This window comes from Schistocerca cancellata, chromosome 1 (assembly GCF_023864275.1).
Source record: "Schistocerca cancellata isolate TAMUIC-IGC-003103 chromosome 1, iqSchCanc2.1, whole genome shotgun sequence".
NCBI lineage: Eukaryota > Metazoa > Arthropoda > Insecta > Orthoptera > Acrididae > Schistocerca > Schistocerca cancellata.
In genome coordinates, this window is record NC_064626.1 from 1,069,536,978 (window position 1) to 1,069,563,655 (window position 26,678).

General features: G+C 43.6%; 1 protein-coding gene across 1 annotated transcript in view; it reads left to right on the forward strand.

The window, feature by feature from the left end:
- Nucleotides 1-26,678, forward strand: part of LOC126128123 (cadherin-86C-like) — a 334,718-nt gene that overhangs the window by 129,817 nt on the left and 178,223 nt on the right. Inside the window, exons 8-9 of the mRNA XM_049915150.1 lie at nucleotides 14,260-14,452; nucleotides 26,211-26,301. Of these exons, the coding sequence (XP_049771107.1) occupies nucleotides 14,260-14,452; nucleotides 26,211-26,301 (284 nt within the window). The remainder of the gene's footprint in view (nucleotides 1-14,259; nucleotides 14,453-26,210; nucleotides 26,302-26,678) is intronic.

Sequence of the window (26,678 nt, forward strand, 5' to 3'; positions counted from 1 at the left end):
ACCCCTCCATGTACTTGACAGAGGAACTGTAACGGGTTAGGTGTATCAGGACATCGTTTTGCATCGGTATGTCTGCCTTTTCAGGGGTGCAGTGGGTCCCACCTTCCTCCTGATGGATGATAACACACGGCCCCACCGAGCTGCCATCGTGGAATTGTACCTTGAAACAGAACATATCAGGCGAACGGAGTGGCCTGGTCCGTAGCTCGTGGTCGTGCGGTAGCGTTCTCGCTTCCCACGCCCGGGTTCCCGGGTTCGATTCCCGGCGGGGTCAGGGATTTTCTCTGCCTCGTGATGACTGGGTGTTGTGTGCTGTCCTTAGGTTAGTTAGGTTTAAGTAGTTCTAAGTTCTAGGGGACTGATGACCATAGATGTTAAGTCCCATAGTGCTCAGAGCCATTTGAACCATTTTTGGAGTGGCCTGCCTGTTCTCCAGACCTAAACCCCATCGAACACGTCTGAGATGTTCTCGGTCGATGTATCGCTACATTTCTTCAAACCCCTAAGACACTTCAGGAGCTCCAACAAGCACTGGTGAGAGAATGGGAGGCTATACCCCAGCAGCTGCTCGACCACCTGATCCAGAGTATGCCAACCCGTTGTTCGGCCTGTGTACGTGTGCATGGTGATCGTATCTGATATTGATGTCGGGGTACGTGCTCAGGAAACAGTGGCGTTTTGTAGCACATGTGTTTCAGGATGGTTTTCTCAATACCGTGGACTTACGGATCTGTGTCGTGTGTATTCCCTATGTGCCTATACTATTAGCGCCAGTTTTGTGTAGTGCCACGTTGTGTGGCTCCACATTGTGCAATTATCCTTAATTTATGAGCATGGGTGTGGTAAGCCACTAACATGTTAACGTGGCGATCTTGGCAAATAAATAAAAGTTTTCATAAGAGACTACAGTACAAATTATCGCCTCCTGCACCGATTGTTCATGTCAGGTAATCTCAACATTTGTTATTATTTTCAGTACGTTGAGACTGATCATTCCACCAAAAGCCTTCGTATCCGAGTTTGCCAAATAGCGATGACGCAATGGTTTACGTGCTAGAAGAGGCTGGTTGGAATGCCAGTAGTGAAACAAATTTTAATCTGCACTCCTCATGCAGTAGTTATTCACCTTCTTAAAGTGTGTCAAGTACAATCAGACAACAACGTTAGAAACCTGGTGGTCATTGCAGAAATAGTTTTAAAAGTATCGTGGAATGTCTTCTTCCGGGGTAGTCCACGACTGGTAGACATCGTTGGTTGCAGGAAATATGAGTAGCAATAGCAATCATCGAGTCGTTCAAGAGTAACATTTAAATGCTATTCTCGATGTGAAGGCTTAGGTTTTCCATTTATGTGATATCGCAGAGCTGCTAAAGACTAACCTCCTCTCCTTTCTTTCTTCATGCAAGTAGGGGAAAGGGGAGAGAGGAAAAGGAATGGTATTGGTCAGTTAAAGTAATTCGTAATGAAAGGTAATGCTGGTTGGGACTGTTTAAATGATTGACTGTGTGAGCATAATTTTTTAGTTTTCTAACAACATTTATTGCTAAACAAGTTATTGATTGAACACCGTAAACAACTAACAAGTGGCTTAAGACTACAGTGGACAAGGGTCCTGGGTGGCAGAAGTGAGTCAAGTACTCTGGCCCTAAAATGTGGATAACGCAATCTGAATTGATCTGACGCTGAGCACACTTTGATTGATGATATCCAGTGTAGCTTCTCTACATAGATGAAGCTGAGAGCAAGTGGCGATTGAGATCTGTATGTCCTGACAATGCCGAAGCGGCAGTACGTAGCCTAGTTTGCTTCGTGCGGCGATGTAACTTGCAGCTGGCGAGATGTGTGCGGCAGAGGTGAGACTTGGAGGCAGCTGCTGTGAATCGATCGCGGCCACGAAAGAAATGCAAAAATCTCACGGTCTAGTGATCAGACAGACGGATCGCAATTTACTCTCTACCAGAGCCCTGAAATCATGGTAGATTTCAGTGTGTGACACACCTTTTCGCTGGTCGTACCAAGGACCAGTTTGGCTCGCTTATACAACAGAGCACACAAGGATACCAAACGTCAAGACTGGTAAACGAAAAACGAATAAGTGTGCCCTCGGCAAACAAATAGTACGAGACGTTTGAAGTCACACTGTAAGTACAGTAAGAACTTCACCACAGGCTCCCCAGTCTAAACTACTCGCAAGTGAAGTCAGCCTCAGGACAGGTCCTAAGTACCAACCACACATGCCAGAGCTTCAACCAGAAGATGCTTTTCAGACCAAATTCCCGCACCTGAGTGCTTCGCGCCTCTCAAAAAAAAAAAAAAAAAATAAAAATAAAAATAAAAAAAATAAATAAAAATAAAAAAAAACCGTTTTCATGCAAAATGCAGGAATGACACCGCCTTCACCCCGTCTTGAGCCAATCACAGGGCTCTAGAGGCGATAACTCTTCCCTCCCAACGACAGCACAAACTCATGTCAAACCAGTGCAAGAGTTACAAAACCTGCATCCCTGAAAAAAAAGTAACTGCCAATTACTGGCATTTTTAAGTTTTTTCAGAGGAGGAAGACGATTTTCTCTGACGTCGTGTCGCTTCCCACTGCAACAAGCGAACAGATACAATCTTAAAGATCTTTATCTAAATCGCCTATGTCTTAGAGCTTGTTAGTTCTAACTATGAGGTATAATAAAGATACTATCTCCAAACGTTTCTCAGACGCTGGATTTTTTCTTATACGGCAGAGGCGACCGATGGCAGTTGTCCACTGGCCTATTTGCATTATCAGCAAACACAAAAACAGATGAATTTTTATTACAGATGGCTCTGCACACAATGCCTGGTGTAGGACTCCACTGTGTACACGCCTTCCTTCAGACTGTCATGCCCAGCCCAGGCTTCCGCTGGCTGCACAACAGGTAACTCGGCATTGTTCTGCTGGAGTCCTGTCTCAATGAGGGGCTGACCTGTCTGCCCTGTGTGGCTGTTGACATGTCCAGCAAGATTTACTAAGGGACGGGCTCGCCGTCAATTGCTTTCAATTCCCAACATGCCATTTCTACGAGCTAAGAACCATAAAAATACCTCATGCTTTTAGCGCCCTACCAGGCTCCATCAACATCTGCTCAGGCTGTTAACTTCCTAGAGTCTCGCTCAAGGTGCGTCAGGTTGTAATGAAATCTTTAATAATTTTCCGTATGCGACAAATTGCTGAGAGAGTAACCTGTCCTCTTTCAGTAATACTGTTGTTTTGCTCAGAGAGCTGCTTTCTCACTGGGATAACGGTCATACCAGGACAAAATACTGTTTGATAACTCGTCAAGACACTCAAACGTGATGAACTTGTTTAGTTGGTAGAGAAGAGACTGTAGTGTCCCACTTTACAGTGATAATTTCTGGGGGATAGTTCATAAATTTTATACACATCTTTCAAACACTTTGCCTTCCATCTTCTAGATATCTTCAGGACTCTCTATAAGGCGAAGAGAGGCTCTGTGTCTCCAGTCTTTGAACTACCCTTCGGCCTCAGAATTGCACGGAAATTACACAATTATAGTTCAAATATTTTCTGCGAATTTGTATTGACAGCCACTGGCGAGGCTAAATTCCCGTGCCAGCACAGAGTCTATCTGAATCTTAAATTTACTTTATCAGGAAAAGATCTCCGCCCTTCGAGTGTGCTTGCTCTAAATATTGAGGATATACTGAAACTCTATGGTGCAGAATAACTGTAGATAGTCTAAAGATTGAAAGCCACAGCTGGAGAGACTGACAGCGATGCGTTTAGGCATGTATGCCCTCACAACACTTTGACGTGGTCAGCATATTTAATGGCGATTGTCTTGTTGCAATATGTCCCTCCTCCCAGTGCACTGGCGCTCCATGTGCACTCTCCACATTGACTCTCTGTGACATCTATAGGGACGAAGGCTCTGGCGTCTCAGCCGTTCAGCTCAGCATCTGGAAGATGGCAGCGAAATGGAACGTCGAAATATCATACCAATTTGATTTTAGGATATGAATGCAAAACTGATAAACATACAATGAACTACAACGCCGGGAAAGCCTACGCAGTCACTTTACAGATGTGATTTGACTCGTCATTATAACCTGATTCCTTGCTTGTTTCTTATGCAATGCTAAGTTTTTACGAGTTAAAAAGTGCGTAACACGAATTATTTGTCGTATGGACTCAAGAACGTCCCGCAGAACCCTGTTCAAGGAAATGGCCATATTTACTATTGTTTGCCAATATATTTATTCCGTAACGAAGTTTGACTTTTTCAAACCAACAGCTCCGTTCATGGAATCAGTACTCGAAATACAATACTCTACATAAAGGTTTACAATCATTTTCTTTGATCCACAAAAGTGTCCAACATTCAGCAACTCATAACCGATACATATAAAATAACTTTACATCAAATCTGATTTGCCCATCTTCAGCGCAATAATGTGAGAAATGTAAATAAGTCTTTGAAACTGTTCCATGACGCATAGCTACAACGAATAAGATCTGTGCACCTCATTGTGTGGGAATATACAACTTTCTGGTAAGTATGGTACTAAATTTTAAATGAAAATATATTTCAAACTTTTTTCTTTACTTATTCCGCATCCATGAAGGCCATTTCGATTATGATCAGTGGAAGGAACGCTAACATACCTCTGTTTTTAGTAAATATGTATGTATTCTTGTTTATTATGTATTCTTGTTTGGAGGTTCTCACTATGTACCTATGTAACAAAATTGGATCTAATATAATCTATTCATCCTTACGTATGGACTTCAGAAAGTAACTGACCCATGTCTCCCCATGCACATACCCCAAAGTTGAAGCACTCGGATTTGTGCGAGTCTTGTGGGCAAAACGTCTAAACTGCACACACACGCAGATCCACCGTTAATTTTGGGTGGTATATGGACCAAATGCAATGCCGCATCCAGCCGCAGTGAAATAGTGGCAGCAATTTGACCAACGCTTACAAAAGTGGGTGGTGTTGATCGGGAAGTCTACATCTTGTTCCATGCGATTTGCACCTTTCCGGAAAGCTGAAGAAACATTTGCGTTGAAAAATATTTTCAGAAGATGAAGACGTTTACACAGTGGTTCTGGAATGGCTCCGTGACCAAGATGCGGATTTCTATCGTCAACAAACTGAACGAATCGTTGATAGTTCCGGTCGTTGTTTACAGACATTTCAGTGACTTACGTTGAAGGAACCGGACGAGTGCGAATAGGAATCGCACTTAGAAGGTTCTGTACGAAATAAATTATGTGTAAAATAGTTTTAAAAAAATGGCTCTGAGCACTATGGGACTTAACATCTGAGGTCATCAGTCCCCTAGAACTTAGAACTATTTAAACCTAACTAAACTAAGGACATCACACACATTCATGCCCGAGGCAGGATTCGAACCTGCGATCGTAGCGTGTAAAATAGTTAATCTACATGTTTTGATGAGAGAGTCTGTGGGTATCAAAGTATGAGACATAAATGACGGTATCTTTTGATTGTATAGACTTAGAAGCTTATATTTTTTTGACAGTCAAGGGGCCATGGAGCTTAGTAAGTCATATGCGGTTTAAATTGATACATGTACCCGTTCCAGAGAAAAGAAATCCTAACCGATGGCCGTATCATTTGATTTCTTTGACTTAGACGCTTAAAACTTTTTACACTTCAAACGGACCATAGACCTTATGTTTGACATAAATTTCAACTTGTTACCACGGCCGTCCCTGTGAAAAAGGAGTCTTAACGGGCTGTCGGACAGACAGAGGGATGACAACTGGCAAAAAAGTATTTTTATGAGATGTAATTAAAAATTAACAATTTTATGATTTTCTTTCTTTTATTTGTACTTTGAAACCTTGCTCCTGGGCAAATTTCATGATACTAGGTCAACGGAAAATACCTTATAGGCTTTGATGAGTGTGTTTGTGAGTATGACAATATGTGGCATTAATCACCGTATCTTTTGACTGCACTGAGTTAAACTTCAAATTTTTCACACAGCCAAGTGACCTAGTGCAGCATTCAGAAAAAGTTACTTGGCCTGCCATGTCAGTACAAGACATCACGAATTCTCTTCAGTACGCACATTTGCTTTCTCCAGCTGCGTGTTCATTCTCACGTTGTCACTTTATCACTACAAACGTTTCTGCTCAAGAGCCAATACTGACATTGCGAGGAACCACCTCGAGCCGAATAATTATTAATTGATAACTTACGCAAATTAGCACGTTACGAGCCCCCAGTAAACCAGCTATAGTAAGGGCGCAATAAGTTGGCCGCTAGCCACTAAGCACTGATCGTTAAAAGAGGGATCAATTCGGAACACTTCGTGTCGAATGTTTCAGATTATTGCGACATTGGACACTGTAACTGCCTGACTAAGTGATTTTGTGTTGTCTGCTTCAGCGGATGATGTGCTTATCGTTCAAATGACTCTGAGCACTATGGGACTTAACTTCTGAGGTCATCAGTCCCCTAGAACTTAGAACTACTTAAACCTAACCTAACCTAAGGACATCACACACATCCATGCCCGAGGCAGGATTCGAACCTGCGACAGTAGCGGTCGCGATGTGCTTATATTTAAATGCATTATGCAATACGAGACACGGCCACAAATGTTTCGAATGTCATTTTTCTTCAGCTCATTGCGTTGTATCATAACATCCTTAACTTGTTTAATTTTCCTTGCTAAAAATAATTACCACTTCTGGAGATGGCCATCTCTGTAATGCGCATTCTGGAGTCCATGTTGTTTCTGTGCCAAAATTTGTATCATAGAAGCTGATCGACACGAGCCATACACATTCATGAGTTCTCTGCACTGGGACACAATCGACAAAATATTTCCCGCTCACATCCTCTAAGCCCGCAGCTATCCCTCTATCCCTGACGTACGCGGGCAACTTTACTTAGCTCAAGGACGAGTCCGAAAAGTCAGTTAAAATTAAGTAAGTATTTTTGTTTGTTACTGAGCGGGAAAGCTACATTGTCATGAAGCTCTTAACGTTAATTCATGTTTTCGCTTTCGCTGTTAGATCGTGGGTGCACATTATTATGAAATACGTCTGAATCGCGGGCCTCATCGATACAGGGTGAATCAAAAAGGACTTTACAACTTTCGAATGATATATAAATTTATTGAGATAACGTACAGCATCAGTAGACGTCGTTTTGTAGTAAACAACTTCAAGTTTCACATTGAAGTGTCAAGTGTCATTTTGGTTCGATGTGATTACCATATGTGATACGGCAAACATCCCACAGGTTGTACTCGCCTTTTGCGACTAGCAAGTCTGAAAATTGCTGAGCATTGCATTTCCACTGGACACTCAATGGAGTATGATAAGACAACAATTTTGGCCACAGCAACATCCTTTTGGGTGGAAATTCGCATGACAGACAATCTTATGAACCGTGACAATGGCTACCAGCTAGATAATGCGTGAAACCCCGTCATTTCTCAGATCTGCTCCAGACGAAGACGTCATCGTACTCCGATGGCCGCGGCAATTGATAACGCTGAAAGCAGCTGAGTTCTGCAGTTCCACCAGCGAGGGCGCTGCCGGCGGGCTGTGTGGTTCATCTGTCAAAATGATTTTGACGCATGCGCGGAATACTCGCAGCACGCTATATATTGCGGAACGGAGGGCGTCTTCGCCACACCTACAAATCCCTCATCCGTCCTATCCTCTGTTATGCCAGCATTGCCTGGATTGCCTGGATCTCCGCCCCCACCCGCTTTTACAAGGCCCTCCAAATCCTTGAACGCCATGCACTCCGCCTTGCCTTCCGTATCCGCCTTCCTTCTCCCACACGGCTCCTGTATGAACTGATCCCCTTCTCCCACCTCCTCCTGTTCCTCCAACATCTCCACATCCTTTACATTGTCCACAGGCTTGATCCCCCCCACCCTCTGGTTTCCTCCTTCCTCTCCACCCCACGCCTGTTGCCACGCCTCTATCGCTGTATCCCTCCCTCTCTCCACCTCCACACCCTCCATCTCCTTCATCAGGGCAATTTCCAACGCCTCCCCCTCCCGGATGATGAACTTCGCCGTGACATATACCCTTCCTTCCAACTGTAACCTGGCCTTGTTCCCCCCCCCTCCCCAGGGCTCCCTTTTATCCTCTTCCCTCCTTCTCCCAGAGCGGATTTTCCTCCTTCCCCCCCTCCCCCTGAGACCCTGCACCCCATACTTGCCTCTTTCCTTCCCACTTCCCTCCCTACCTGACCCTCTTCAGTGTGCCCCCCGCTCATCTCCCCCATCTCTTCCCCTCCCTCCCTTCTTCCAGTCTCCCTCATCTCCTTGCGCCTGGCAGATCCTCTGTCTTGATCGTCGTCAGTGTGCCACATCAGTGTTGTGTTTAGTGCTGTTTCTCCTGTGCGTCAAGAGGTGTGATTTTAATTGTGTACTGCCTTGAGGTTCGCCATCAGTGTTTATGTGCTACACCATCCGTCGATACCTTTCATGCTCCAGTCATACTGTGCCATGTGTTCTTTTAATTGTCGCAGTGTGTGGCTTTTTGTGTGTGCCACTTTTAAATAGTTTTAACAGTTTTTTATCTCCATTTTACGGTCACCCCGTTTTTTGTCTATTGCCTTCCATGATGATCCCCCTTTTTTATATCTATGTTCACCATATTCTCTCCTTTGTATATTTTTAAATGTCTTCTATTGTTTTTTCTTTGTCTTTCGGCTGAAGAGCAGCGCATATGCTGCTGCCAGCCCGCCCCGATGGGGAATTGAAATACAATAAAGGGAAAAAAAGCGTCTTCGTCAGTCTTCGATGACTCACCTGAGGATGGCTGGCAGTTGTCCAGTCGAAACATCGTGGATGGAAGCTAACGACGACCGGTTGCAAGCCCGAAATCTTTTTTAAGACCCCACAGGTAATCATTTTTTCCCAAACTTGTTGCAGCAAATTGGACGTAACGTACGAAACGGCAGCGTAGATTCGATTTTTCAAGTCAGCTAAATTGTTTGGTACGGGAGGAACATACACACGGTCTTTAATGAAACTCCAGAGTAAGAAATCCAGCCGTATCAAGTCTCTGGAACGAGATGACCATGCAATTGACCCTTCACAGCCAATCCACCGACCAGGGAAGCGATTATCGAAGAAACCTCAAACTTCGGTGAAACCATCCCACCTCGGTCATCTTCATCGATTTGTGGGATTTTTTAAAAAAATTTTGTTTGTGGCAGTTTGTGGCACCAGTTCAGATTCGGTCCAACTGTCTCTGTGGACAAGTGCGAGGAGACTCAAAGCAACGGCTGAATAACAGCCGAGCAAAGCACTTTGAAGGCGTGGCGGTCAAACTTTAAGTTGCGTGCCACACTCCGACAGTGGAAGTGCAGAGGAGGGGTGCAGTAATGCGCCAACTCTACGGTGAAGAAAAAAGTGGCTGGACGAGAACAGGCCACTGCTAGTGGTTGTACGAAACGGACATAAAAACGTGGTCGTATTGGCCCTATCATCATCATAGCCTGAATCCGAGTTCTCCAGGATGGTGAGCAGAACGGGGTTTCGGTGCCAGCGCCGTGGAACTGATTTGTGGAACTCAGTAGTTATCAGCCATATCCAGATACACAATACCAGTGAGAAGTTTTCTCCATGAAGAAGAAAGGGCCGTACACTTTCAGTTTTGTACGCGCACAAAGCAAGAGTAAATTGTGGGTCTGCTTGCAGGTTCTTTAGTGTATCTGGTGCGAAATTTACGCCAAGCAGTTGCAGAGTTCGTGCCATGAAACCGAAACACGCAGTGAACACACACCGGACCAGTGAAAGTAGCGCCATTATAACTGTGCGCTAAGCTGGCGCTCCTGGTGGCAGAATAGGGTACTGGTTAGTGATGGGAACAACCGAATGTAAACAATCGATTCAGTCAGTTGCAAAACAATCGACTCATCTGGCTGTAGTTGTACGTACCGGCTGAATTATTCATTCATTCTTTTGAGTGAAACTGGTCTGTGGGAGCAATCAAATAAAAACAATCGATTCAGTCGGCTGGACTACTCATTCATTGTTTCCCCAGTCTGTAGGAGCAACCGAATGAAAAAAAAAAATCGTTCAGTTGGTCCGACTGCTGATTCATTGTTTTGAATGAAACGCGTATGTGGGAGCAACTGAATGAAAACAATCGTGTCAATCAGTTGTACTTTTACCTCTCTGTTGGCTTATTATTCATTTATTTTTTCGAGTGAAAACAATCAGAAGTTCTTCTGCCATTTGAACCATGTACCCATTCTTTTAACTGAATCGCTCTTTAGTGTTTTAGCTGACCGAGCTATCCATTCATTCTTCTGAGTGAAATCAGCCTGCAATACTTTAATCACTGAAATAAAGCACTGCTACATGGTCCTAGGTGAAGACGTATGTCAGAGGTATGCCAAAGTTAACATTAACAGTACACATATTTATTTACTTATGAAGTGAATGTAGTAATTTTTCTTTTCCTTATTTAAAACTGATTCATACATTGTTGTGGATTAAATTGTCCCAGATGCCATTAACGTGTAACGAGTTAACCTGACGTATCACTGGGGTAGGCCTTCCATCACTTAAATTGCCGACCGCAGACATAAACTTCGAAAATCCCGGACGTGTGGGTCAAACCGGATTTTCCCGGACACAAACAGTCTGTAGACGATAAGTTGGCCGATGGCCATTATGTTCTGCTGGGAGCCGGGACGTGAGAGGGGGAATGTTTCTCTATTTGCGTTTCAATGTTAACAATGCTAGCGGGCGCGCGCCTCCTACCGGTCAAGAGATATAAATTACACATGAGAGTAAGAAGGATCTGTGGAAGCGCATTATAGAGCTGTTCATATTCAGATGTAGTACTAATCTGCAGTAAGGAAAATGAACGGAAATGAAATCAGTTTTATACAGTTCAAAGAGTAGAAGGCAAATGACATTTAAGACATTCAGTTGTCTGGCGGGCGGGGCAGCGTCGCGGAGTATGCGGTAGTCCATTGTCGGTGGCTTCTCATTGTCTAAATAAAGAAGTATGGAAAAATACAGGTTGTTCCAAAATTGTATTTACAACTTTGATCACATGTTTTTCAGAAATGGGGATAGGCAGAAAAGTGTGGCTTGCGGCATAATGGTCATATACACTAAGGTACTAGTAGCTGCTTAACACAGTTGAGTGAGTTAAGGTGACCATATTTTCTATAGCCAAATTCGGGACACATTAAAAAATTTTGATATTACAAAAACAGTGCAAACTGAACGTAATAAATGCAAACCATCACTTTAATTGGTTATAAATAGTACATTATTTATATTTTATTAGTACCTTCTAAGATTAAGGAATGTGAGCAGGCATAGAGTATTTATCAGTGCTGTAAATTTCTTCAGCAGTATTATTCAACAGAATTATGAAAATAAGCAACTCAAGTTTCATCATAATTCACTCTAGTCACTAACATTGCTCTCGTAGTTTCTATAACAAATTTTGTTTTGTCACTGCTCCGTACATTACTCATTTGGAAAAATGCCCTTCCAGTAACAGCATACCGATACAGATGAAATTCACATATAGGTGTCCGAATTACTTTTGAAAAAGTTCGGAATAGAGCCAGAAAAATCGTGATTGTCACGAAAAAGGAGGAGGGGGGAGGGGGGGGGGAGACGGGGTGTCACCTTAAATGAGTGCATCGTCTGTAGCACACAGGTTATCTAAGCGATATTCCAGTTCCATGTCCGGCCTAGGATGTCCTTATTAAAGTGTGCTATTGCTGCTCTGATGCGAGCTCACAGTTCGTGGAAGTCCTGCCCGAAGAAACAACTGTAATGGAGTTCCGCAGGACCGGGTGTCAGATCTGGTCTTTACAAACCATTCCACACACTGTGCCAACTGCTGGAGGTTGTTCAGTGAATAACTGCCATGGGTAAATAAGCAAAAAAAACAGCTCTAGGTGTGTGTGAACATTATGCCGCGAACCAGACGTTTCTACGTATTCTCTTTTTTAAAATATACGTGATCAGAGGTGTAAGGATAAATTTGGAACATACTGTATGCGCATTGAAGAGCGGCTAAGAGCACTTATCGCCGCGTTTTTAATAGGCGAAAATGAAGAAACTGTATATGGTTAGGTCCTCTTTTAATGATTTTTAATTAAGGTTTATTACAATATATTTCCAGTCTATCGAATTTCCACAGGCATGAAGAAATGTTCAGGTTTATCCCGGACAGTTGTATAAAAATCCCTCCAGCATGCCTTTGTAGGCCCTCAAAACTAGGACCAGATGTGCACAAATGCAAAATCATTTGAATATTCAGCCACTTATTTGTGTGAAAGGTAAATATTTTGTACAGAAAACCACGTCACCAGTTACATACGTACGCCCGACATTTTCGCTTTTACAGGTAGTGTCATAGCTATTAAGAATTCACAAGCACAAATTTTGAGTACTATCTGTATGGGGCTATGAAAGATTATTTAATATTTATTACTCCATTTTAAAATCGTATTATATGAAAAAGTTTTTATTTAAATATTTATTTTCTATTTTTCAGTCTCGTGTGTGTGAAATTTTTCAGTTAATTTCAAACATTTTGATGAGATTACAGCAAGACTTGTAAACTTCAGAATTATTTCAGTTTCTCTTCAAATGAGTCAACCAATATATTGCTACCACGTAGACATACCTTTCGAGAAAACGACTAGTGTAAAAACTAGAAAGAATCGAGCTCAGAGGGAAGCTTAGCAGCAATCGCCCTTCAGTGCGAAATATTGGTGACTGGAACAAGAAAACAGGGAAACAGCAGTGGTACACCAAGTGCCTACCCTCCGTCACACACGAGAAAAGAAAATTAGTTAATATCACATTGTTATCCAGTTCTGAGCTAAGTTGAAAGTTTCAAGTCTATAGCTTATCGGGAAGTTAGTTTAAAATCAGTTGCAAAGTTTGTACCGAACAGACAGACCGACCGAAAAATAAAGCACCCTCCGCCACACAACAGACTCGAAGGAGAATTAATATTGCAGTGTCATCCAGTTCTTACACCAAATACTTACTCTCCGCCACATACCAGAAAAGAAAGTGAGTTAATATTGCATTGTCATCCATTTCCGAGTTACGTTGAAAATTTCAAGTCTTTAGCTTATCGGGAAGTTAGTTTAAAATTAATTGCAAAATTTGTGCCGAACTGACAGTACCCTCCGCCACACATCAGCCTCGAAAGCTAGTTAATATTACAGTATTATTCATTTCTGAGCTATATTGAAAGCTTGAAGTCTCTAGCTTAACGGGAAACTAGTTTAAAATCAACTGAAAAATTTGTATCGAAAAAACAAATAAGAAACCAACCTAATGAAAACGTGTTAAAAAGTGATTGTTCATTTATATATACACAAATGTACGGTGCAGCACCAGATATTAAACTTTTAAAACCAACCAAAAATTGATATTTAATGTCGCAAGTACGAAAGTTCGTATTTCAGTACGAAAAGATACACATATTGACCGCACTTTATTTTTAGAAGTATGCTTTTTATTCACGCCTCCTTGATAATAAGATACTTTATTTGTCTCTAAAAGAGTTGTCAGCCCTAGTCATGTTTCATGTATAACCGAAAAGGCTGAAAAAATATGTAAATAAAATCTCTCAAACCCGGTGAATGATTGAAAACATCATATAACGTCCGTAACCGACGGAGACACGTTTCAATCGGTTGTCTCACACTGAATGAAACCACTCCAACACGGTGAGTCAGTGAAAACATTCACGTAGCTGACATGGCCGCTGAGACCAGTTTCATTCGGGTGTTTCATTCAACTGAAAAAAAAAAAAAAAAAAAACGACTGACCAATTGAATGCCAAAAGCAGTCGATTGTCGCCGCGCGGAGTAGCCGTTTGCTCTTGTCACGGTTCGCGCGGCTCCCCCCCCGTCGGGAGCTCGAGTCCTCCCTCGGGCATGAGTGTGTTTGTTGTCCTTAGCGTAACTTAGTAGTGCGTAAGCCTAGGGACCGGTGACCCTCAGCAGTTTGGTCCCATAGTCCTTACCGCAAATTTCCAAAATTTGCAGTCGATTGTCGCATCACTAGAACTGATGCAATACGTGAATCCAACTTGAGGTTGTTGGCTATAAAATGACATAGCTACCGATTCTGTAAGTTATCTCAAAAAAATTTTATATCGTTCCAAAGTTGTAAAGTCCTTTTTGACTCACCTTGTGCTTGATTCGGGCCGCAGTTTGACGACCACTGACATGGAGAATTTTGCATGCCGCCAGGTGAGGTCCGCCTGCAGAAGCCACTGCGGGAGCTGTTGTCAGTGACGCACGCTCACCAGCCCATCGTACTGACCGTGGTTGCCGAGGAGGTGAAGACCGACATCCAGGAGCCGCCGGCGCTGTCCGCCACCGCGGAGATAGCGCTGTTGCTTTCGCCACCCGAGAACTCGCCGCCGTACTTCGAGACCACGAGGTTTGCTGATTGCCACTGCCCCACTTAACCACTAGCTTTTATGTCTATTGTCTATTTATATCTATTGTAATATCCATGAGGTACAGTTATCCACTTTTTGATTTTTTTTTCATTATTGTCATTTCATTCCCATGCCCCATGGGGGCAGGGGTAGGCTGGCAGCGGCACAATTCGCCGCTCTTCATCGAAGAAAGTACATAAAATACCACAGCAGAACATTACATATGCAAAATACTGGCATAAAAGATTAAATGCACACATGAGAAGGACAAAGCAATTGGAGTTAAAATATTCAAAAGAAGGGGCAGTTGGATGAGGCACATTTACATAAAATCCACATCAAGTTAAATTGGTACTCGATGAAGATGTAGCACTTTAACACTGGCGGCACGAACAGCACAAATAAAAACGGCGTTCACAGTGTGAGACTACGACACTGAACACACACAGAGGGGGGGGGGGGGGGGGGCTGGCAGCAGCGTAATATGACGCTCTACAGCCTACAGAAAAGTTAAAAAACATAATGAGAATAGAAACAAACGAGAACAATAGGCGATAAAACGGTGACATTGTAAAAAACTGTACAATGGCGGAAAGCTGTGGAATTTAAAATATAAAAACACTGCGGTGATGATGCGGATGAAGACACACAAGTAGCAGACAGGCACAATTAAAAAAACATGGTGACAGTCTGGTTTCCGTTCGCGCGAGATAAAAAAACACAACTAGCGACAGTATGGCGGCTGTTCGCAACATTCACAGGGGACGCACAACACTGAACACTCACTTACAACGGTACTAGACAGGTGACACGGCGGCAGATGGGGGGGGGGGGAGGTCTGTGAGGGGGAAAAGGGGGGAGGAGAGGAAAAGAAAAACAGGGGGAGCTGATGGAGGGAGGGGATATAGAAATGAGGGGAGGAGCGGTTATTCACATTTTCACACATCCATTTATTTGTTTTGTCACCTTTGGTCTAAATGGGAAGTTACACACAATCTGATCAAATGAATACGGATACTCCTGTGAAACACGGAAGTGACCATTGTACGAGGGACCTTCAATAAGTACCGCGATACATTTTTTCTCGGCCAATTACGGTTGAAAAAATGCAGAATTTCTTGTGGGAATGGGGGAACATTCTCGCTTCAGCTCCTGTAATTTAATGAAGTTCCGATAGGCAATGGCGCTATTATACGTAGCCTTCAAAATAGCGGCTGTAACGGAGGTGCGTTCCGCGCAGCGATATGTCACTGAGTTTCTTTTGGCAGAAGACCAGAGCTTCGCAGATATTCATAGGCGCTTGCAGAATGTCTGTGGAGAACTGGGAGTGAACAAAAGCACGGTGAGTCGTTCAGCGAGGCACCTGTCATTTTCGCAACTAGGTCGCCCGAACCTGTCCACACAGAGGTGTGACTCCTACAGTGTTGGGGACTTCCTCGTGTTCGTCGGCACAAAAATACAAACGAACTTTACTTCTCCATGACAACGCAAGGCCTCATACAAGTCTGCGCACCCGATAGGAGCTCACAAAATTTCATTTGACTGTTCATCTTCATCCGCCCTACAGCCTGCATCTCGCACCTTCCGATTTCCATCTGATTCACCCAATGAAGGATGCACTCCGCGGGAAGCAATGCGTGAGTGACGAGGAGGTCACTGATGCAGCAAGACGTTGGCTCCTAAATCGACCAGTAGAGTGGTACCATGAGGGCATACAAACCCTCCCAGTAAGGTGGCGTAAGCCGTCGCGCAGAACAGGAATTATGTTGAGAAATAGACAGTGGAGGGGGAAACGAGGAGAGTTGTCAAGATCCGGGAGGAATTAAAGGAAATGGCCAAACACAGACATGAATGGCGAGCTCTCCTGAATGCTTTTTGCCCCCATAGGAGTCAAATGAATCAAAAGAGTGGGGAATAATATGGTTTGTTGGAACCCTGAATAAAACCAACCTGGTTTCGGAAAAAATGTGTTGTCTTACTTATCGGACGTCCCTTGTATGTTAAGAGACGGGTACCCGCCAATATAAAAGGAGGTGGGGAGTATTGTGTAGTCAATAGGGCGCAGTAGCGGCAGGATGGGTCGGTTAGAAGAGCTCAGTGACTTCGAATGTCGTTGGAAGTCATCTGAGTAACAAATCCGTAAGCGACATTTCGACCCTTCTAAATATGTCCAAGTCGATTGTTGTTGGCGTGATTCTGAAGTGGAAACCCGAAGGAACAGCCACAGTGAAACCATTACTGTTAAGGGTGATTGTAACAACTCGCATGAAAGCAGAGGAATGAATGACTTGTGAGTTCAAAAGTGCTACCAGCAGTCCAGCTAGCACAATGAGAGTGTGAGGGAAGTTAAAAAGAATAGGGTACAACGGTCAAGCAGCTTCTCATGTGAGCCACACATTGCTGTACTCAGTGCTAAGCGACGCTCGAGGTGGTGAAAATAGTGACGCCACTGGACAGTGGATCACTGGAAACGAGTGATTTGGAGTAACGAGCCACGTTACATAGTGTGACAATCGGTTGGAAGGGTTTGGGTTTGACGAAATCTAGAAAACATTTCCTACCATCGTTTGCAGTGCCAATAGTCAACTGTGCTGTCATGGTACGGGTGTGCCACGGCAAAGTATTAGAAATAAAAAAATTACATTTAAACTAATTAACTTAATAAAAATGTTAATAAAAGCCTTTTGATTAGATTTAGAAAAATAAAAAACCTTGGTACATTTGACAAGATTCGAACCCTCGACCTTCTACACGTTAATTTTACACACTAACCACTATGCTTCACCAAGCTGTTGTATTTATGACTCTGGTGTCCCAATGGCAACAATAGACAGCCTTCAAAAATTCGGTTTCACCCAATGTCGTGCGTAGCTTATCTAATGTAAGCCAATCTCGATAATTGTAATAACTGTATAAATAACGCTGATTCTCGTCTTGTGCGGAAGAATCCAGCAGTGTTTGGTTAGTACTGTGGATGAAATGTGCGTATTTCGTTAATATCGTTGTGTATGCGAATGTATGTACACTAAAGCGTCAAAGAAACTGGTATAGCCATCCATATTCAAATATAAAGATATGTAAACAGGTAGAATACAGCGCTGCGGTCGGCATTGCCTATATAAGACACTAAGTATCTGGCGCAGTTGTTCATCTCAGATGTGCTTAGATTTACAGCAACGAAAGGATTCGAGTAATGCTGGGACATCCCACTATACATCAAATCATCAAACAAAAATCAACCTCATTCTACAATGCATGCCATACTCACCATTCCATCTCATCAGCTCACTCGAATAAGAACAGCACCCCCATCACAACACACCCATCACCACCATCCATCGGCAGTTTAGATGACAAACAGAAACTATCAGCATATAGCAAACAAAAAGTAACCTCACAACCATCTAAATCGCCACCTCCACCAACATCATAATTCGAGGACAGAATCCCCAAGCCATTACTCACCACTAAGCGATATTCGTTATTTCAGGTATGTCATGCAGAAGACAGAGCGTCAAAGGACGCTGGATCTTCCTATACGAAATGGGTGTAGACCCAGCCAATTCGATGTCCGCAGTTGTTAGATCGGTTACTGTTGCTACAATGGCGGGTTAGCAAGATTTAAGTGAGTTTGAACGTGGTGTTACAGTTGGCGCACGAGGTAGCGATGAAGTGCGGATTTTCGTGTACGGCCATTTCACGAGTGTTCCTTGAATATCAGGAATCAGATAAAACATCACATCTTCGACATCGCTGCGGCCAGAAAAAGATCTTGCAAGAACGGGACCAACGAAGACTGAAGAGGATCGTTCCATGTGACAGAAGTGCAACCCTTTAGATTTCAATGCTGCGTCATCAACAAGTGTCAGTGTGCGAACCCTCAACGAAACAACATCGCTTTGGGCTTTTGGAGCCGAAGGTCCAGTAGGGTACTCTTGATGACTGCACGACACAAAGCTTTACGCCTCGCCTCGGCCTGCCAACAGCGACATTGGACTGTTGATGACTATAAACATGTTGCCTGATCGGAAGAGTCTCGTTTCAAATTGTATCTGGCGGATGGACGTGTATGGCTATGGAGACAAACTCATGAATCCATGGACCCTGCATGTCAGTAGGGAACTGTTCAGGCTGGTGGAGGCTCTGTAATGATGTCGGGCGTGTGCAATTGGACTGGTATGGGACCACAGATACTTCTAGATACGACTCTGACAGGTGACACGTACATAAGCATCCTGTCTGATCACCTGCGTCCATTCAATGATAATTAAATCAAGACCTTAAGCTGTCGACAGGCGTTGATAGACATCAATGGGGACAGCTGAAAACGTGTGCCCTGACAAGAACTCGAACCTGGGATCTCCTGCTTACATGGCAGTCGCTCTATCCATCTGAGCCACCGATAGCACAGAGGACAGCGCGTCTGCAGAGACTTATCCCGTGCCAGCTCCCCGTGAGACCCACATTCCCAACTCAATGGCCACACACTACATTCGTAGTGCCCCTGCCCATTATACTCATTACTCGCGGAAGACAATCTTACCGAGTACCGTAAGAGACCGGGAAATGTGTGTGCATTCGCACAGAAGGAGATCAATGGCCGGTTAGCCTTAACTGTATTAAGATGGTATCTATTCTTTCGGACGGCGACTACAGCCGTAATGAAAAAATGGAATTATTCACAGATGCGAATATAGACGACCGTAAGCTGAACCCTCTCCGCCAATTCATTTCTGTATTCAGAGAACAACAATGGTCCTACCAGATTTCCCTGGGGCACTCCTGACGATAACCTTGTCTCTGATGAAGACTTAAAATGGTTCAAATGCCTCTGAGCACTATGGGACTTAACATCTGAGGTCATCAGTCCCCTAAAACGTAGAACTACTTAAACCTAACTAACCTAAGAAAATCACACACATCCATGCCTGAGGCAGGATTCGAACTTGCGACCGTAGCGGTCGCGCGGATCCAGACTGAAACGCCTAGAACCGCTCGGCCACACGGGCCAACTGATGAACACTCACCATCGAGGACAACATACTGGGTTCTATTACTTAAGAACTCTTCGAGCCACTCACGTATCAGTGAACTTATTCCATATGCCCGTACCTTCATTAACTGCCTGCCCTGAGGCACCGTGTTAAACACCGTCTGGAAATATAGAAATACGGAATCTGCCTGTTGCCCTTCATTCATAGTTCGCAGTATATCATGCGAGAAAAGGGCAGTGAGGTGTCAGGTCAGAAGGGTGTTCTGAACACAATTTCGACACAAAGCAGCTCAATAGGCTGTGGAGTGGAAGGGGTAGGCTAGCAATAGAACAGTGCATCACCATTGACTAGACACTCATTTATTGAACACATAAGTCAGGTATTACCCAAAAGTAACAATCAGTACAAATTACAAAATAATATTCTTTTCCTTTAAGTCACTCAAACATGCAAATAGCAATCATTTAACTGAAAACCTTTTAAGAAAGCAAGACTAGAAAATTTGAATGATGAGTTAAAATCGTATTTAAATAGGCTCTGACCCAGCACATATTTTAAAACGAAATACTTCCTTTAAGGAACCAGCGATCAAAATTAATTACATAATCCTCAACAACCATATTACATCCAAGACATTTAAGATTAAACAATAATATATAACATCAGAGAGCTGCAGTCCCAAGTTTTAAGCAGCACGTTTCAGGTGGACTGCACTGCAACAGTACAATACAAGTCCCTCAGAGGATCTGCCCACACAGGAAGTCATTGTCGCAATCGACAAAATATCAACATCATTCCATGTACAGACCTAAAACAAACTAAAAGCTCTCTTAAGTTTGGTACAGTTAATTCCCTTTCAACATAACATACATCACAAGTCTAGCCCTAGGACGGCACCGACACACCGCAATTTAGCACGCAAAAAACTACAGTGACGCACTCATCACGTATCCTTACAAAATCCAAGAACAGGGAGCCGGCTCCCCAATAGCGGAACATTTAACCACGCGCAGCGTGCGGGTTTGCAGGATGCTGATCTCGCCCTTAACCTCTACACCAGTAAAAATACCAGTCAGCCTACAATCTTGAACCACCATACACATTCCTTCAGTTACTGCATAGAAAGCCAGTGTGATAGGCAAACAGACCAGCATATAATAAAAGCTTAAGCAATTTCCTTACTAGACAACCCTTATGAATAGTAGCCATATTTTTTTAAAAAAACGTGAGAACACCCACAATCAAAAGACAAACAACGCCAATCATAAGGACAGCAGCGCATAAGCAAGTAGCAATGGTAACTTCTGCTTAGATTGGCTACAAATCAGCGCGTGATTTAACACACCTGAGAACAGTCTTTACAACGTAACCATCAATACAATAGCAAATTACTCATACGTGTACTCCCCCACGATTTCGATACGCAAAGCCATAGACAAAACGTGGAGATCGTATCACTTAGACCAACATAATGGTGCTCCCTCAGTTACGCCAAATAACTGACTCCCTTAGTTGCACAGCAAAGAACCAGACCTAATGAAACCACCACAGTTTTCGCCTCTAAATTGTCGCAGTACAAGTGAGACTCAATCACAATGTAATTTTACATCACCAGTTCCCGTATAGTCAATACAAGCGCCTGATTTTCATCCGTTTATAACGGCAGGCAGCAACATCGTACGGAAAAGAGCGTAGACACAAGCTCTTACCAATTCTCTTCTCCGAAAGCAGCCACCGCAACTCACGGGAGCCACTGGGACATCCAATGCAAAAATCGTTACTCCTTCACACAAATTACAGGACGCCCGATTCCCGCTGCTTGCTACGGCGCCTTCCATTCAGAGCCAACTTGTATATCTCCATGCGATAGGGCCGGTCCCACACTCGCTGCGTCAACCCGACAACCGTCTTCCACCACGTCCCGGAGCACACCCCCACGGGACCTCGCCTCGTTACTCCTCGCGTAGGCCCCAGAGGGCGCTGCTTACCGCCCTGACCGTGGCAGGAAGATAAACCACTAGAGTGGCACCGGCTCAGGCAATATGAGCTTAAAGCGAGCGATGCTTTCTAAAACCATGCTGATTCGTGGACAAAAACTTCTCAGTCTCAGGAAACTTTATTATATTCAAACTGGGAATATGTTCAAGGATTCTGCAGCACACCAAAGATAGGGATATTGGGTTTTTTTTTCAGACGATGTTCACTCTCATTATACAGGGTGTTACAAAAAGGTACGGCCAAACTTTCAGGAAACATTCCTCACACACAAAGAAAGAAAACATGTTATGTGGACATGTGTCCGGAAACCCTTACTTTCCATGTTAGAGCTCATTTTATTACTTCTCTTCAAATCACATAAATCGTGGAATGGAAACACACAGCAACAGAACGTACAAGCGTGACTTCAAACACTTTGTTACAGGAAATGTTCAAAATATCCTCCGTTAGCGAGGATACATGCATCCACCCTCCGTCGCATGGAATCCCTGATGCGCTGATGCAGCCCTGGAGAATGGCGTATTGTATCACAGCCGTCCACAATACGAGCACGAAGAGTCTCTACATTTGGTACCGGGGTTGCGTAGACAAGAGCTTTCAAATGCCCCCATAAATGAAAGTCAAGAGGGTTGAGGTCAGGAGAGCGTGGAGGCCATGGAATTGGTCCGCCTCTACCAATCCATCGGTCACCGAATCTGTTGTTGAGAAGCGTACGAACACTTCGACTGAAATGTGCAGGAGCTCCATCGTGCATAAACCACATGTTGTGTCGTACTTGTAAAGGCACATGTTCTAGCTGCTCAGGTAGAGTTTCCCGTATGAAATCATGATAACGTGCTCCATTGAGCGTAGGTGGAAGAACATGGGGCCCAATCAAGACATCACAAACAATGCCTGCCCAAACGTTCACAGAAAATCTGTGTTGATGACGTGATTGCACAACTGCGTGCGGATTCTCGTCAGCCCACACATGTTGATTGTGAAAATTTACAATTTGATCACGTTGGAATGAAGCCTCATCCGTAAAGAGAACATTTGCACTGAAATCAGAACTGTCACACTGTTGGATGAACCATTCGCAGAAGTGTACCCATGGAGGCCAATCAGCTGCTGATAGTGCCTGCACACGCTGTACATGGTACGGAAACAACTGGTTCTCCCGTAGCACTCTCCATACAGTGACGTGGCCAACGTTATCTTGTACAGCAGCAACTTCTCTGACGCTGACATTAGGGTTATCGTCAACTGCACGAAGAATTGCCTCGTCCATTGCAGGTGTCCTCGTCGTTCTAGGTCTTCCCCAGTCGCGAGTCATAGGCTGGAATGTTCCGTGCTCCCTAAGACGCCGATCAATTGCTTCGAACGTCTTCCTGTCGGGACACCTTCGCTCTGGAAATCTGTCTCGATACAAACGTACCGTGCCACGGCTATTGCCCCGTGCTAATCCAGACATCGAATGGGCATCTGCCAACTCCGCATTTGTAAACATTGCACTGACTGCAAAACCACTTTCGTGATGAACACTAGCCTGTTGATGCTACGTACTGATGTGCTTGATGCTAGTACTGTAGAGCAATGAGTCGCATGTCAACACAAGCACCGAAGTCAACATTTCCTTCCTTCAATTGGGCCAATTGGCGGTTGGGTTCAAATGGCTCTGAGCACTATGGGACTCAACATCTGAGGTCATAAGTCCCCTAGAACTTAGAACTACTTAAACCTAACTAACCTAAGGACATCACACACACCCATGCCCGAGGCAGGATTCGAACCTGCGACCGTAGCAGTCCCGCGGTTCCGGACTGCAGCGCCAGAACCACTAGACCACCGCGGCCGGCCCAATTGGCGGTGAATCGAGGAAGTACAGTACATACTGACGAAACTAAAATGAGCTCTGACATGGAAATTAAGCGTTTCTGGACACATGTCCACATAACATCTTTTTCTTTATTTGTGTGTAAGGAATGTTTCCTGAAAGTTTGGCCGTACCTTTTTGTAACACCCTGTATACCCTTTCAGGCCTGGTAACAACACCGACGGATCCTGTCCGCCATTCTACCTGTCATTTACATTCCCCGCAATGGTGTATGTGTGTACGAAGTTACACCGACATTCGACTATGTTTTCTGGGTGGTTCATTCTTCTTGTCGGACGGTGTAATTGATTTCGCCTGTCGGACATTCGCCAGTATCATCGCTACGTGCAGTAGTCGGTAGCGTAGTAGGACTGTTAATAACACTATCAACTGAAGCACGTTATCTACCCGACTCTCACACTACTGAATATTATTTGCGGGCGTTTCAGTTGTTCCTCTGGCGTGCCTGTGATAAAAAGTGGAGGGAATACGTGATGTCGCGATAGCTTTCACGACTAGCCTGATAATGGGTTCGTATTCAATCACACAAACATACCACTACACTCACACATACATTTATATTATAGCACAGAATATAATACACTGGTTAATTATAATAATAAAACAATAGTAATAATAATTATAAAACCTCTACAACGTTCTGAAGTGGAATCTGTGGTGGCACAAGACTAATTTTCTCATATTGACATTAATAAACCTATACAGGGTGGTCCATTGATAGTGACCGGGCCAAATATCTCACTAAATAAGCATCAAACGAAAAAAACTACAAAGAACGAAACTCGTCTAGCTTGAAAGGGGAAACCAGATGGCACTATGGTTGGCCCGCTAGATGGCGCTGCCATAGGTCACACGGAAATCAACTGCGTTTTTTTTTTTTTTATAGAAACCCCCATTTTTATTACATATCGCGTAGTACGTAAAGAAATATGAATGTTTTAGTTGGACCACTTTTTTCGCTTTGTGATAGATGCCGCTGTAATAGTCACAAACGTGTAAGTACGTGGTATCACGTAAAATTCCGCCAGTGCGGATGGTATTTGCTTCGTGATACGTTACCCGTCTTAAAATGGACCGTTTACCAATTGCAGAAAAAGTCGATATCGTGCTGATGTATGGTTAATGTGATCAAAATGCCCAACGGGCGTGTGCTATGTATGCTGCTCGGTATCCTGAACGACATCATCCAAGTGTCAGGACCGTTCGCCGGATAGTTACGTTATTTAAGGAAACAGTGTTCAGCCACGTGTGAAACGTCAACCACGACCTGCAACAAAAGATGACGTCCAAGTAGGCGTTGTAGCTGCTGTCGCGGCTAATCCGCACATCAGTAGCAGACAAACTGCGCGAGAATCGGGAATCTCAAAAACGTCGGTGTTGAGAATGCTACACCAACATCGATTGCACCCGTACCATATTTCTATGCACCAGGCATTGCATGGCGACGACTTTGAACGTCGTGTACAGTTCTGACACTGGACACAAGAGAAATTACGGGACGATGACAGATTTTTTGCACGCGTTCTATTTAGTGACGAAGCGTCATTCACCAACAGCGGTAACGTAAACCGGCATAATATGCACTACTGGGAAACGAAAAATCCACGACGGCTGCTACAAGTGGAACATCAGCGACCTTGGCGGGTTAATTTATGGTACGGCATTATGGGGGGAAGGATAATTGGCCCCCATTTTATCGATGGCAATGGTGCAATGTATTCTGATTTCCTACGTAATGTCATACCGATGTTACTACAAGATGTTTCACTGCATGGCAGAATGGCGATGTTCTTCCAACATGATGGATGTTCGGCACATAGATCGCGAGCGGTTGAAGCGGTATTGAATAGCATATTTCGTGAGAGGTGGATCGAAGCACCATACCATGGCCCGCACGTTCACCGGATCTGACGTCCGCGGATTTCTCTCTGTGGGGAAAGTTGAAGGATATTTGCTACCGTGATCCACGAACAACGCTTGACCACCGACAACGCTTGACAACATGCGTCAGCGCATTGTTCAAAATGGCTCTGAGCACTATGGGACTTAACATCTATGGTCATCAGTCCCCTAGAACTTAGAACTACTTAAACCTAACTAACCTAAGGACATCACACGACACCCAGTCATCAGCGCATTGTCAATGCATATGCGAACATTACGGAAGGCGAACTACTCACTGTTGAGAGGAATGTCGTTATACGTATTGCCAAATGCATTGAGGTTGACGGACAGCATTTTGAGCATTTATTGCATTAATGTGGTATTTACAGATAATCACGCTGTAACAGCATGCGTTCTCAGAAATGATAAGTTCACAAAGGTACATGTATCACATTGGAGCAACCGAAATAAAATGTTCAAACGCACTTACGTTCTGTACTTTAATTTAAAAAACCTACCTGATACCAACTGTTCGTCTAATATTGTGAGCCATATGTTTGTGACTATTACAGCGCCATCTATCACAAAGCAAAAAAAGTGGCCCAACTGAAACGTTCATATTTCTCTACGTACTACAAGAATATGTAATAAAAATGGGGGTTCCTATTTTTTTTAAAATGCAGTTGATATCCGTTTGACCTATGGAAGCGCCATCTACCGGACCAACCATAGCGCCATGTGGCTTCCCCCTTCAATCTAGACAAGTTTCGTTCTTTGTAATTTTTTCGTTTGACGCTGATTTCGTGAGATATTTGGCCCGGTCACGATCAATGGACCACCCTGTATAATAAACACTGGGTATTTTACGATCAAGAAGAAGGAGGCGGTAGTACAATCGATTTGGGTGAATGTTCACTTGAGCCACTATGAATGTGGAAAATCATATAGTTATTGTGTATTTTGTCTTTAATTAAAATATAATGTGGCTCTTTTTTTTCTTGTCAGATTTGTGACTCGTATACCTGAAAACAGCCCTCAAGGGACCACTTTGCAGTTCGATGACGAATATGTGACAGAAATCAGGGACGATGACATGGTAAGTAAGTATCACTGTACTGATCGTAGAATTTCAATAATACAGTGAAATTACTGTTAGCAGTTGTAAAGAGGGATTTCCTATTCCACATCGTAATGTTGTAAATGAAGCATGTCTTGCCCTTGATAGGTGCTGTTTTACAATTATATGTAGCAGTTATTTTATTTTCTCCATTTTTCTGTTCTGTGTACTGTATTTATTTATGTGTTGCTCTAGTAATAAGGCATCCTGTCTCCATTACGACAACACAAAGTTGGGTGCCTCTATTATGTAATGTTCTCATTCGAAAGTTTAATACATCATTAATTCATAGTATTTTACCAATCAAATTAAAATAAACTATTGTTAGATCAGCCTAACAAAATGTTGGCCCACAC